At 51.0% G+C, this 14,941-nt stretch overlaps 1 protein-coding gene across 1 annotated transcript in view; it reads left to right on the top strand.

The window, feature by feature from the left end:
- The first annotated feature begins 6,319 nt into the window (after nt 1–6,319).
- The window catches only part of HCN4 (hyperpolarization activated cyclic nucleotide gated potassium channel 4), a 47,815-nt gene continuing 39,193 nt past the window's right edge, over nt 6,320–14,941 (top strand). The window contains exon 1 of the mRNA XM_036316995.1: nt 6,320–7,184. Coding sequence (XP_036172888.1) covers nt 6,412–7,184 — 773 coding nt within the window. The 5' untranslated portion in view covers nt 6,320–6,411. The remainder of the gene's footprint in view (nt 7,185–14,941) is intronic.

Raw genomic sequence — 14,941 nt, 5'->3', positions numbered from 1 at the left:
TGGCCTGAAGAGTCTCTGGATGAAGTTCCAGCTCCATCATTTTCTTGCTGTGGGACATTTGGCAAGTTATTTAATCTCTCCATGCTTTGGTGCTCTTGCTTGCAAATGGGAGTAAGAATGTTAGGTTGACAGAAAGGAAAGTGGAGAAGTAACCGATGACATCACAGAAATACAAAAGATTATAAGAAAATACTATGAACAACTACATGCCACCAAGCTGGACAATGTGAATGAAATGGACAAATTCCTAGAAAAATACAATTTCCCAAAACTGAATCAGGAAGAATCAGAAAACCTGAATAGGCCAATAACAACTGATGAAATAGAAGCAGTAATCAAAAATTTCCCAGCAAACAAAAGCCCAGTCTGGACGGCTTCACAGGGGAGTTTTATCAAACACTCAAAGAAGAACTAACACCTATACTCCTCAAACTATTTCAGAAAAGCCAAGAGAAAGGAACACTTCCAAACTCTTTTTATGAGGCCAGCGTTATCCTAATTCCAAAAATCTGATAAAGACACTACAAAGAAAGAGAATTACAGGCCAATATCCCTGTGCATAGGTTCTAAAATCCTCAACAAAATATTAATAAATCGCATCCAGCAATATATTAAAAAGATCATACACCATGACCAAGTGGGATTTATTCCAGGGATGAAAGGCTGGTATAATATTCACAAATCAATAAACGTGGTACATCACATAAACAAACTGAAAGACAAAAATCACATGATGATATCAATAGATGCAGAAAAAGCATTTGACAAAATTCAACGCCCATTTTTGATAAAAACTCTCAGGAAAGTCAGAATAGAGGGAGCATATCTCAACCTGATATTGGCCATATATGACCAACCTATAGCCAACATCATACTCAATGGGCAAAAACTAAAACCATTTCCCCTAAGAACAGGAACAAGACAGGGATGTCTGCTTTCAGCACTCTCCTAGCCACAGTGCTCAGACAAGAAGAAAAAAATAAAAGGCATCCAAATTGGAAAAGAGGAAGTACACCTATTATTATTCACAGATGACCTGATATTGTACATAGAAAACCCTAAAGACTCCACCAAAAAACCACTAGATTTAATAAATGAATTTGGCAATGTAGCAAGATACAAAATCAACACCCCAAAATCGATGGCTTTTTTATACACCAATAATGAATTTTCAGAATAAGAAACTAAATGAACAATCCCATTTACCATTGCAACAGAAAAAGTGAGATAATTAGGAATAAACTTAACCAAGGAGGCAAAAGACCTATACACAGAAAACTACAGGACATTGAAAAAAGAAATAGAAGATATAAACAAGTGGAAGAATATATTGTATTCATGGATTGGTAGACTCAACATCATTAAAATGTCCATATTACCCAAGGCAATCTACAGATTCAATGCAATCCTTATTAAAATACAAACGGCATATTTCACAGAGCTAGAACAAATACTCCAAAAATTTATATTGGAATAAAAGAAGACCCTGAATAGCTGCAGCAATCTTGAGAAAGAAAAACAAAGTTGGAGGAATCACAATACCAGATTTCAAGTTATACTACAAAGTCACCACAACCAAAACAGCCTGGTACTGGTACAAGAACAGGCATATAGATCAATGGGACAGAACAGAGACCCCAGAAATGGACCCAAGCCATTATGCTCAATTAATATTTGACAAAGGAGGCAAGAGCATACAATGGAGTCAAGACAGCCTCTTCAATAAATGGTGTTGGGAAAACTGGACAGATACATGCAAAAAAATGAAACTAGACCACCAACTCACACCATATACAAAAACAGACTCAAAATGGATAAAAGACTTAAATGTAAGTCTTGAAACCATAAAAATCCTAGAAGAAACCATAGGCAGCAAAATCTCAGACATCTCTTGTAGCAATATGTTTATAGATACATCTCCTAAGGCAAAGGAAACTAAGAAGAAAATAAACAAATGGGATTACATCAAAATAAAAATCTTCTGCACAGTAAAAGAAGCCATCAACGCCCTGAGAGGTTTGGCTCAGTGGATAGAGCGTCAGCCTGCGGACTGAGGGGTCCCGGGTTCGGTTCCAGTTGGGGGCATGTGCCTCGGTTGTGGGCACATCCCCAGTGTGCAGGAGGCAGCTGATCGATGTTTCTCTCTCATCGATGTTTCTGGCTCTCCGTCCCTCTCCCTTCCTCTCTGTAAAAAATCAATAAAAAATATATATAAAAAACAAAACCATCAACAAAATGAAATGAGAGCCCACTGTGTGGGAGAACATATTTGGCAATGATACATCTGATAAAGGGTTAATCTCCAAAATATATAAGGAACTCATACAACTTAACAAAAGGAAGACAAACAATCCAATTAAAAAATGGGTAAAAGGACCTAAACAGACACTTCTCCAAAGAGGACATACAGAGGACAAAAGACATGAAAAAATACTCAAAGTCACTAATCATCTGAGAGATGCAAATCAAAATGACAATGAGGTACCATTGTTAGAATGGCTACCATCAACAAATCAACAAATGACAAGTGCAGGTGAAGATGTGGAGAAAAGGGAACCCTGGTATACTGCTGGTGGGAATGCAGACTGGTACAGCCATTATGGAAAACAGTATGCAGTTTCCTCAAAAAATTAAATATGGAACTGCCATTTGACCCAGTGATCCCACTTCTAGGAATATCTCCTAAGAAAGCCAAAGCACCAATCAGAAAGAATGTATGCACCCTATCTTCGTTGCAGCACAATTTACAATAGCTAAGACCTGGAAATAGCCCAAGTGCCCATCAGTAGATGAGTGGATTAAAAAACTGTGGTACATTTATAGCATGAAATACTATGCAGCAGTAAAAAAGAAAGAATCTCTTACCCTTTGAGACAGCATGGAGGGACCTAGAGAGTATCATGCTAAGTGAAATAATTCAGTCAGAGAAACAAATATCACATGATCACACTCATATGTGGAATCTATGTAACAAAATAAACTGATGAACAGAGTGGATCCAGAGACATGGAAGCATGGAACAGAGTGTAGAATCTCAGAGGGAAGGCGGGGGATGGTGGGTGGGTGGGGGTTAATCAGCCAAAACCTTGTATGTATATAAGCATAACCCATGGACACAGACAATAGGGTGCTGAAGGCCTGGGGTGGGGGGTGGGTGGGTAGTGGAGGCAGGCTGGAGGGGTTCAATGGAGGGAAAAAGGGGACATATATAACACTTTCAACAGTAAAGAATTATTTTTTTAAAAAAAGAAAGGTAGAGCCATGAAAAATGATAAAAATGTGGCCATATTTGGCCCACACAATTGCATGTAGTTTAACAAATGAAGTGCTGGATACACGTCTCTCTCCAAATTTGTCTCTCTCTTCTTCTAGGAAGCCTCCCTAGCTACCTCAAATTCAGCAAGGTCCCCCTTCTCAAATCTCTCATAGGGTGAGGCATGCTTTAGTACCCACTTCTTTCCTGTCTTGAGTTTTCTCCTCTTTCCTGAATGTAGATAAGTCTAGATTCCCCACAACTTAGAGCCCATCAGGGTAAGACCTCCTTCCCTGTTCCCAGGCTGCTGGCATGCCACTGCTGTCCTTTATTAGGGTTTTCACACAGAGGCAAGGAGAGGCCAGGTTTCATCAGGGGTTACTGCGTGCCTATTCTATCTAGGGGTCATTTCTGTACCCAAGGGTGGTCCTGAATGGGTGGTGCTGACCAAACTGAGGGTAGGTGAGGTGCTAGAGGAGGAGTAGTTAAAGGGCCCTGACCCTTGGTCAACTTGTGGCAGCAGAACCTCGATCATATCCTCTGTCTCCTTCAAGGATCCCCTTCAAAGGCATTAGCTAACTTCCAGGGTCTGTCTACTCATGCATAGAGTTGACATTTATTGATCTGCTCTCTGTCCACCCTTGTGTTAGTGCTGAGGTCCCTGAGATGAGTTGGAACCGTCCTATCCTCGCGGAGCTCAGTCCTGAAGGGGACACAGAGTGCACTGTATAATAAGTGCTCAGGTTGACAGGAGCTCATGGGCCATGGGGGCCCAAAGTGAGGACATGACCAAGACTTCGGTGTCCAGAAGAGGGTTCTTCAAGAAGGGAATGCCCCTACCATGGGTCACTGGGAAGCCTGTTTGGACTGCCTTTCTGAAGTTAGGGTAGGGCAGACTAGCTCCCTGCTGGACACAGAAGCCCACAAAAGTGAGTTAAATGGAAGTATCCCCATGTGCCTGGCATACCAGGGCAGGCAGGGCTCACAGCTGGTTAAGAACACTCCTCCTCAAGGAGACCCAAGGACATGTAGGGATTAGGCCTTCCAGCATCTGTGCAGGGAACTGTCAGCTCAGAGCTGCTCAAAAGTTGAAATGCCAGACAGTGGTGATATCATCACCCTAGTCACTCCCTCCCTCTATGGGAGGTCCTGTAATCCAGTGGGTAGAGCAGAAAAGTCCCTGTCAGGCTACCCACTCCCCTCCATCTTGCTTCCAAATTTTCTTCTCTAAATGGGGTGGGAGAGATGGTCACAAATGGGCTATGAATGAGAATAAAAAAATCCTTTGAAGAAAAACTTCATGTTATTCTTCAGAGAGAAGGCAGAGCTAGGGGATCTTACTGCTTACCTCCTATCTTGCTGAGAGTCCACTTCAGCATTAACCCAAATTCCAATCTTCCCTGGCCAACTCCTTCCTTCTAATGCCCCATCTCCATTTCTGAGCTAATTCTGGGATGTTTCCCTGAGAGGAACTGAGAAACCCCTGGGCCATGTTGGTGGCACCCAGGTCAGGGAAAGGGGGTCTGGCAGCCCAACTTGTGTGGACAGGAGGGGCCAGGCTCCGTCAGGGTGTTGGAGAGTAGCGCTGTATTATACCTCTGGCTGAGACTGTACAAGGACAGAGAGGGCCACCAGCTGGCCTGAGGCTTGGGGAGGAGAGCAGGCTCAAAGGGCGTGGGGGCTGTGTTCTGCTACTTGTGGGTAGGAGGAGGAACACCCCTAGCTTTGGTTCACAGAGGGGTGTCACAGTCTGGACGAGAACCCAGGGAGAAGGAGGGGCAAAGCTAGTTGCAGAGCGCTAGCAGCCTCTGGCCTCGGAAACCCGCATCGGAACCACTCCGGGAGAGGTGCGTGCGGGTATCCAACTCCGAGGCCGTGGTTACTTGCAGGCGCATTTCCTCGAAGTCTTACCTCAAAGAGCTGGGTCTCACCCGCGCGCCCTGTGCGTGGGTCCCGGAGTTTCCCCCGCGCGCTCCTTGCCGGGCTGCTGCACGGCTCCGCAGGGGAAAGGCCGGCGGAGGTAGCCCCCCCCCCCCCCCCCCCCCCCCGGGCCTCTCACAAGTATAACCCGGGAACAGCCTCCACGCAGCGCATTTCCCAGAAACCCCTCTCCAGGCGCTTTCCGGGAAGGCCCTGGACTCCGAATTCAGACCACAGGCCCGCTTCCCCCGAGGAGGGTCTCAGACCCCACTGAGAAGCAAAGCCGCCCAGGAAAAAGGTGAACCCAAAGCTTGGAGGAGAGACGGGGGAAACCCCGCCCCTCAATCCTGGGGTGGGGGATTGGCAACTCCTACCACAACCCTAGACTTGGGGTGCGCTCCCAGCCCTTGGCCGAGGAAACATATTAAGGGTTTAGAATTAAGGACGTCTCTCACCCTAGGCCCTAAGGTAGGGAGAGGGTGCACCTAGCGCCCCCAGCCAGACCCGCCCCTGGTCCCCGCCCACCTCCCAGCCTCCTGCCTCAGTCGCTGCCCCTTTAAGGAGCCCAGGTAGGCCGGCGGGGCCGCGGGAGCCGCTCCTATGGCAACCCGCGAGCTGCGGCGGCTTCATGAATATTCTGGGGCGCGGGAGAGCATTGCTGGAGGGCGCTCAGGGGGAGGCGGCCGCTGATGTAAGCTGGGTGGACAGCTGGGCTCCGCTTGGTTGCGGCGGGAGCCCTGGGATGGGCCGGCCGGGCTCGACCAGAGGAGGCGAGGCAAGCTCGCGCGTGGATGGCCATAAAACCCGGGCGGCGGGGCCGACGAATAGCCCGCCCGCCCGCGGGACACACGCCCGGGAGGCGCGCAGGTCGTGCGCTCTGCGCTCCTGAGCCGTTTTCCAGACGCCACGGCCAGAGGCTCCGCTTCTCCCCGCGCCCATTGTTCCCCGCGGGGCGGGGCGCCTGGAGCCGAGCCGCGCGCCGCGCCCCAGAACGCAAGAGGGAGGAAGGGAGGGAGTTCGGGGTTCCCGCGCCCGGCCCGTGAGGAGGCGCGGCGAGCCCAGGGACCAGAAGCCGGACTGGGAGCCTCCCCGCGGCACGCAGCCGGCTCGAGCATGGGCGCCTGAGGCAGCCCGGCGCCGGCGGCGAAGGACGCGTCCCCGCGGGCGGACTGACCGGCAGGCGGACCTGGACTGTCCACCGCGCCGGTGCCCCCAGCCGGGCCCCCGGCCCTGGCGCCATGGACAAGCTACCGCCGTCCATGCGCAAGCGACTCTACAGCCTTCCGCAGCAGGTGGGGGCCAAGGCGTGGATTATGGACGAGGAAGAGGACGCCGAGGAGGAGGGTGCTGGGGACCTCCAGGATCCCAGCCGCAGGAGCATCCGGCTGCGGCCGCTGCCCTCGCCCTCGGTGGCCGCAGGCGGCACGGAGTCCCGAGGCGCGGTCCTCGGGGCGGCGGACGGCGAGGGGCCCGCCCGTGGTACGGGCAAGTCCAGCACGAACGGTGACTGTAGGCGCATCTGCGGGAGCCTGGCCTCGCTGGGCAGCAGGGGCGGCGGCGGAGCGGGCGGCGGCAGCAGTCACGGGCACCTGCATGACTCCGCGGAGGAGAGGCGGCTCATTGCTGAGGGCGACGCGTCCCCCGGCGAGGACAGGACGCCTCCGGGCCTGGCGGGCGAGCCTGAGCGCCCCTGCTCCTCGGCGAAGCCCTCAGCCTCTTCGCCGCCACTCCAGCAGTCGCCGCAGTCAGCCTCCACCTCCTGCGAGCAGCCTTCGGTGGACACCGCTATCAAAGTGGAGGGAGGCGCGGCCGCTGGCGACCAGATCCTCCCCGAGGCTGAGGTGCGCCTGGGCCAGGCCGGCTTCATGCAGCGCCAGTTCGGGGCCATGCTCCAGCCCGGGGTCAACAAATTCTCCCTGAGGATGTTTGGCAGCCAGAAAGCTGTGGAGCGGGAGCAGGAGAGAGTTAAGTCAGCCGGGTTTTGGATTATCCACCCCTACAGCGACTTCAGGTAAGGGGGCCCATGGTGCTCCAGGCTGCTGCAGGCATGCTCCTTCCCTCGGCCCTACCTCTCAGCCGGAGTTAACTTACTTTCCTTTCTCACACTGGAAGCTCCAAGAGAAGTGAGGCACCTCTAGGCTCCCAGACATTCCCAGACCTCCTTCCTGCACAGTGCAGGGAACTTTCCTCTGTGTTCTGGGCTGCAGACCTTGGCCGCATTAGACGCTGGCTGAAAAGGTGTTCCGAGCCTGGCCTAGCCCTGCCACCTTAAGCCATACATCTCTTCTGGGCCACGGAGTCAGTGACCATCCCAGAGACAGTCTATTCAGCCTGAAGAACAGGGCCATGAAGGGAGACAGACCTCTTGGCAGCTGGGCCAGCTCCTTGGGTGCTGACCCCCAAGCTGTTAATATCTGCCTCTGGTGCCCTGGGGAGCTATAGCTGGAGAGGGAGAGCTGGACCTCTGGAGGACAGAGGTCACTGGGGCCTCATGCCCAGGATGAAAGTTCTCTGCATCCACCTTAACTCTGGGCCCAGTCCCTCATGCCAAGGGGTAGGCCAGCAGTAGATACCCTGGGTAGCTGGTATCCAGACTGGCAGGACAGGATGACCTTGCTCACAGTGGTCAGTGCAGATGCCCTATACCCTGACTGATGAGCATCTGTCATGTGACCCCAAGTTTAGCCAGTGTACCGTCCTCACTCCAGTGGCCCAAGGTCCAGCAACTGCTAGGTCTTTCATGGGTCAGCCGTGAGTCCCCAAACAAATGGTGTGACTGTCAGCCAAGGAGAGGGACCCTGCCCCCTCCTCCATTACCTGAGTCAGATACCACTGCACAGCAGATACCACTCCGGGCCTGTGCAAAAAGAGAGGTTGGTGATTGTCTCTGAAGTTGAGATCAGGGATTCCCCTACCTCAGTCAAGGTCTTGGGTCTCCCAGTGCTCCCCTGGGCTTTCTTGATACACAGGATTAAAGTGAGGGTCTGAAAAAACAGCCACCCTTTTGAGCTGGGTTTAATTCATTCTCTCTGAGCCCTGTCCTATATTGAGCTCTCTTACCTGCCTATCCTGCTTGTCTCCACTATAAATGAGCATTTTGTCAACTCAGAGCCCGCTTTGCAAACTCCAGGGAACTAGGTTTGTTATGAGAACAAAGCCATTTCCATCCGATGAGAGAGATTTTTCATGCTGGGAATGACCAGTCAGGTAACACTTAAAATAGGTGGTGACCAGAGGGCCTCTCCCCTTTTTTTTCTTTTCTAAAAATTTTTATTTATTTATTTGTTTTTTGAAGGACTGCTCTTCCTAACCTGAATGTCCAAAGTTCCCATCCCAGAAGATCTTCACATTGTGTGAACAAATGTGGGCCCTCCCATCAGGAACTGTGGCTGGTTCCCAGTGCCAGCTTCCTAAAGTGTGGCCTCCCCTCTGGTCAGTACTGGGACTTGAGGACTCCAGCCTGAGCCAGGGAGGAGTAGGCAATCCTCTGGGTGTCCTGGGTTTCCCCTCTTCCCTCTGAGCTCCCTGGTGGTGGTGGGAGATAAGCTGTGCCAGTATCAACCAGTTGAGATTTTTTGAGGGGCCCTCCTTTCCCTTTGCTCAGCTCCCCACCCTCTTTGTTGTCTGAAAGCCTCTGTTCAGGGTTCTCATCACCGTCCTGGGGTTGGGGACTGTGAGGGACCAACCCCAGGCACACCTGTCCTTCATCAACAATAGGCATTGATTGAACATTTGGGCACTGGGCTGTGCCTTCCCAATCTCTCCTTACCCTGCATGGTGTAGAACTAGGACTGGGTTGACTGCATCAATGGGAACCTCCCCGCCTTCCTGATCTTCCTCTATCCATCTTAGCATGTCTGTCTGCAGTCCTCTGCTGCAGAATCTTCCACTATCTGCAGGTCACCTGGGACGTGGTGGAGGGGGAGGTTGATGGGGTTAGAGAGGGATGGATGCAGCAAGATTGAAAAATGGGCAACGTAAAAAGTCAGACTGGGCTTTGAATTTGGATTTGTCCAATAAGCAACAGGGCCCAGTAGCTGGAAGCACACATCCTCTGTGTGCAGCCTGGTAGTTGTCTGCTGCTGGGTGGGGTGTGAGGAAAGAAATCCAAGAAAGACCATCTGTGTGAGCTGCTGGAGGAGCAGTGGTCAGGCCTCTCCTGTCTCCAGGCCAGAGCAGCTGATGTCATTTCAGCAGGTCCAAGAGGCAAAGACCTAGCTAAGTCTTTAAGCTTAGAAACTGCAACACGCAACCCAACCTCACCCACTGCCCCTAACCCAGCGCCCAAAGCCTCAGTCCCTCAAGTTGCAGCCACTAATGGCGCTAATCCCATTGCCTAGCTCAGGCTTTAGAGGAGCTTCTGCGAGCATTCCCTGGGCCAGTTGAGGATTTATTCATCATTTTGATGGGCAGGATGCATTGATCCAGCAGCATTGGTTTAATAAAGAATCGCTAGCAAACCATGATAGATTGAGTTTGTGGTTTGGAGTTCAGATTTTACTGTCATGGATTGCTTCTGACATCTCCTATTCCTGGGGGAAGAAGGTTGGTACGTTTTCTAAGGACTGGAGAATGGGCTGTGCTCTGAGGGACCCACATATTTATTGGCCATGTTCAATGATAGGCTTTTGTTGGCTACCTCTGCTTCTCCTCACCCCCCGCCCCACCTCCACACACCATGCCCTGGCTACTCCCATGGCACCTCCCGGCTCCTAAGGCTTGTCTAGCCTCCCCTTCCCTCCTCTTCTACTACTCACTTGCCTTTTGAAACTTATATTTAAAGTTTGGTAAGGGAAGATGCCAGGACACACAACCCCTCAGGGCATTGTCCCCAGGCTCCCACCCAAGGTAGGTTGGGCTCTTGGGTCCTGGTCGAGTCCTTCCTTCCACATGAGCCATGTCCTGGAAGTTGGGCTTGGCAGTGGGAACCTAGAATAAATAAAGCATAGCATCTACATGATCTTGCTTTTTCCAAGAGGAGAGAAAAGGATTGGGAACCCCATGTGAAGATGTACCTGGTTTTATTCCCAGAAGTTGGTCAGGCTTTCAAGGGTCAGGCTTTGAGGGGATGGAGGGAGGGGTGGGGGATTGTAGGCCTGGGGGTGTGTATTGATGTCTGAGCAGGAGTCTGGGAATATGTGGGTGGACATGGGGCTGGCAGGGAAGTCCTATGTGGGATGACAATTCTGGGGCTACTTCTGTGCTCCAAGCTCTATCTTGGCCTTGAAAATGGAGGCAGGCAAGCTTGGCCTTTCTCATCCCTCTGCCCCTTCCCTCTGCTAGCCTGAGCCTTCTGAAGCTGTGAGGAAGGGAAGGGGAAGGGGAAGGGAAGAGAAGAGAGGGTCCTAGAGGGTCCTTTTCTTGAGGCAGAAACAACTGGGCCTCAAAATCATGGAAGCTGGGCCAATGGCCTCCTGTGCTGATAACTGGCCCTAGGCACTGCCATTGCCCACCTCACATCAGCTCCTCATCCCTGTCTGCTATGGGGCCCTGCTCAGGTTATGAGCCTTGTCTGAGCCTCAGTTTTCACCTAGGAAAATGGGAATCCCATTGCCTGTTATCATGTCAGACACAAATTGTACAACTGTGGTCACCCGTACAGGTGAGAAGCTCCAGCGTGCTGTCAGAGAGCAGTGATGCTCTGGTGAACCACACAGCCCCTGTTCACACTGCTTCCTTTCCTTACTCCTGCGCAGACTAGACGGGCCTCTCTCCTTGGCTCAAGCGAGTTGTTCTGAACCCGAATCAGAGGCCTAACTGAGAACCTGTTGGGAATCACAGTCTCTATCCAGAAAGATAAATGTACATCCAGACACACAATATCACACTCAATTTCTGGGATCTCTGGACCCCCTAAGTTGAAGACCATCTTGTGAACCTCACTCTAGGCCATCCCAGAAGAGAGTCCTGGCCTGGTAGGAGCAGGTGCTAGCTTCCTAAAGCTGGCTTTCCTGGTGCCCTCTGTAATCTGAGGCTTGGGCCTCCCATTGGCAGCAATGCCTGAAGAAGAAAAGGTGCTCCGCTTGGGGACTAGTTTCTGTTCTGTTTCCTCAGCCCCACACCTATACCTCTCCCTTTCAACCATGGGAAGGACTGTTCAGGTAGGAGTTAGTGAGGCAGAAGGCAGCAGCTTTGGCTCTGGGGCTGGGGGGTTCTGCGGCCCCTCCTCGAGTAGACCTTCCTGGGGCCATTGCCCAGAAATGCAGTTTCTGCTATCAGTGTAGAAAGCCAGGCTGAAAGTGCTGCAAGCCGTGGTGCTAGTGGAAGGGAAGGGCACCTTGGGACAGAGTGGAATTCCAAGGTGAGCTGCCTGGGTGGTGCTGTTGGCTGGCACAGTGGGCATCAGGATTCTCTCGTGATGAGGATATGCTCCACCTGATAAGACTGGGGCTAGTGGAGGGTATGCTCAGGCTGAAGTCTCCCTGGATGCTGATAATGCACAGAAACCCCATGGGGCAGGACCCTTACATTGCCGGGTGGGAGGCCTGGACTCCAGGTTCTCCCTGTTGCAAGGCTTCAGGCTCTGGTTTGGTTGCTACGTAATTAGGCAGGGGCCTCACCCCTGTCCAGCCATGCCCCATTTGCTCCCTTAGCTGTTGCGAGCCACTGCAGGTGGCCTGCCGCGCCCCGACCCCCCCCCCCCCCCCGGCCTTCCCCCCCCCCCCCAAACAATTTTAGGCTGTTTGCCTGTCCATCTTCTCTCCTCTCCCATGCTTTAGGACCCCAGGTCTTTTGGGATGCCCTCTCAGGTCACTGCATCCACCATCATTCCTCTCCCTCCATGGCATTTAAGTGGAGCTTGTGTTTATTATAATGCCGTGCTTCTCACACTGTCATGTCATCCAACTCACCTGGGGATCTGGTTAAAATACAGATTCTGACTCCTTAGGTCTGGGGCGGGGGCTGAGATTCTGCATTTCTGATAAACACCCAGGTGATGCGATGCTGCTGGTGCTCAGAACGTGCTAGTAGTACTGAAGTTCAGACCCTGTGCTTGTTCTGTTCTTAGCCTGGGCTCCCTGACTGAGTTCCCTGAGGGCACTGTCTTCTCCCTTTGACCTCCAGTGGTACAGCAGGGTGAATTCTGTGAACTGGCTGAGCAGACCTCAGCCACAGAGGTAGGCTGCAAACCTGGGGTGTCGGATTCACAGCCTTCCTCCATTCCTGCATGGCTGCTTGGACCCTGCTGGCCTTGGATGCTGGCTGTCCGGATGGAGTGAACAAGGGGAGGCAAGTGGTCAGAGGGCCCTCATTCATCCATCCTGTCTCATTGCTTTGGCAACTTCTTTCCTATTCTAAGGGCCAGAAGGGTGGGCCTGGCTGGAGGGTGGGCCTGGCTGGAGGGTGGGCAGGGAGTGCAATGACTACTGTGCTGCAGTGAGATTCCCTGAAAGGAATAGATGTTGTCAGTGAGAGTCGAGAGGTTCCGGGAGAGGAGAGCCAGTGTGAGGTGGCTCTGACTGGATGGCTGGGAGGACAGAAGCATCCTCTAAGAGCAGTTGCCTTGGCTCCTTAAGGTGTGGTGGGGGATTGTCTGAATCTTAATGCCATCCTCCCCTGCCCCATACATGCCTAGCAGACTCCCCTGTGGGCTGGGCTCATCTGTTACTTCTCTCTGCCCTCTCCTATCCTAGAAGAAGGTCTACCCAGTCTACATACAGATGATGGGGCTGACAAGTGTCATAACAACCTGAGTGGCCTGTGCAATTGCCACTCTCTGCAGCAGAAAATTCATCCCTAGTCCCTGGGGGGTTTGCCATAAAACTGAGGAAGCAGCCAGCTCCAGCACACACACCTCTTGGCTCAAGGGCTCTTACAAAGCTGCTACTGCCAGTTGCTAATTAATAGAAGGGCTACTGAGTCTGGCCAGGCCATCTTGCTTGAGCCCAGGGGATGTTGAAGAATCCACATTTCCCAGCCAAAGCAGGCCATGGGGAGGGCAGGGGCATTGCTTTGGCTTTGGAGAGGATGTTCTCTGCCAGCCAGGCTTTACTGAGAAAGCATTGTCAGGGACCTGGAAATCTGTGATTCCGAAGCCAAGGAGGCCACTCAGAAACACTCTATCAGCTTCTGTCCAGAATGGTGGAGGGAGGCAGCACAGAGAGGTGGTGAGCTCCCCATCACTGTGGGTGCTCAAGATGAGACAGAAGTACCGAGGCCAGAGGTTGTTAAACAGCATTTATCCCATGGACCAACTATAGTGCCCAGCTGTGTTCTGTTTGGGCATAACAAATCTGAGACAATGTTTTAAAATGGAAAGATGTAACATAAAAATTTTGCTTTGGGGTTTCTCTTGAAAAATTGGAAACCCTGGCAGCTTTGGGCCCACATTCTCACCCCTTAGTAGAGAGCTGGAGCAGACTAGAGGCTGCCCTCTTTAAATTGACTTCTGTTCTCCAACTGCCCACAGCCTACCTGTCCCACACCCAACAGTGTCACTCATACACATTTAGCTGCCTGATCCCTGTAGGCATCTGAGTTTACAATCCTAGACTCAAACCAATAGAGACTAAGGGCAGGTGGGTTCACAGATCCGTAACCACCATTTATGAACCATCTACCATTTGCCAGACTGTGCTAATAGTTTTATTCCTCTTATTTCATTTACTTTCCATAGCATCCAGCAAAGTAGGTCCTATTGTCCCCAATTTACAGGTAAGAAAACAGGCTTTGATGGGGGAAAAAAAATATTTGCCCCAAAGCATGTAGCTAGAAAGAACCAGAACTGGCATTTGATCCTGGCCTCTAGGACTCTAAACTCATATTTATGCCTCCTTTCTCTTCCTTTTTTTTTGTTAGCTTTAAAAAGTTAAATTACTAAGGTAGTTCAATAAAACATTCTCCTGAGAATAAAAACAATGCAGATAATGTTTGACCACACACATCATCTGTGTGGAGGAGCTGTGAGGAGCTGGAGTTCAGCTGGAACAGGAAATGTAACAGGTCTCAGAATACCAGCTACAGTCCTTCTATAATAGAAGTGTCAACCAAATTCACGATCAACAATGACAGATGGAAACACATGTGTGTCACTGGCATCAGCAAGAGCTTTATATGTATTGCGCGTGCATGAGTCAACTTAGCCTTTTATATATATAGAATAAACTTGCTTAATTAGACCTGCTTTCTGATTTAGCTAAACCTTTTTCCAGCCCAGTGAAGCACCCCAACTTCTCTTTCAGGTAATTGTCAGCAACACAGCAGTAAATATCAACATGAAGCAGACTATTATCATAGATCATGCAGGGAGAACAAAGGGTAAAATATTTAACTGCAGCAGTGTTTGACTATATTCTGCACAGTGAAAAAACCTGAAGTCATTTTCAAGGTCCACCATTTCTTCTTTTCAGTTGGGTCAAGTTTCTAAGCTTTCTAAATCTCCGTTTTCCGGCTGATGAAAAGAAAATAGGATTCCGTCGAGTCTCCTGTCTGCCTACTCCAGGACTTCTGTGAGGATCAAATGAGATGAGGCACGTGAAAATGCTTCACAGACATTTGGTTACAGTGTGAAATGTTTCCACCTGGCTATAAAGCAAGTTGTGTTCCTGGGCTGAAGAAACTGCAAGGAGGCTAGTTGCTAGGGAGAGGAAGCCAGGCATTGCTACGTGACGTCATTACCCAGCACCCACAGCCACCATTTCTGGGCTGAGCTGTGGGCTGCAATTTCGTGGGCTGTTGCTCCAGGGTGGTGGCCGGGCCTGTGTCCCACTTAGGGGAAAGCCGAGTGTGCTTTGTGGGCACCAGGTCCACGGTGCTGTTTCTCTATAA

Source organism: Myotis myotis, unplaced genomic scaffold, assembly GCF_014108235.1.
Source record: "Myotis myotis isolate mMyoMyo1 unplaced genomic scaffold, mMyoMyo1.p scaffold_m19_p_1, whole genome shotgun sequence".
NCBI lineage: Eukaryota > Metazoa > Chordata > Mammalia > Chiroptera > Vespertilionidae > Myotis > Myotis myotis.
Note: the sequence above shows the minus strand (reverse complement) of the source record. Positions and strands in the feature narration are given on the sequence as shown.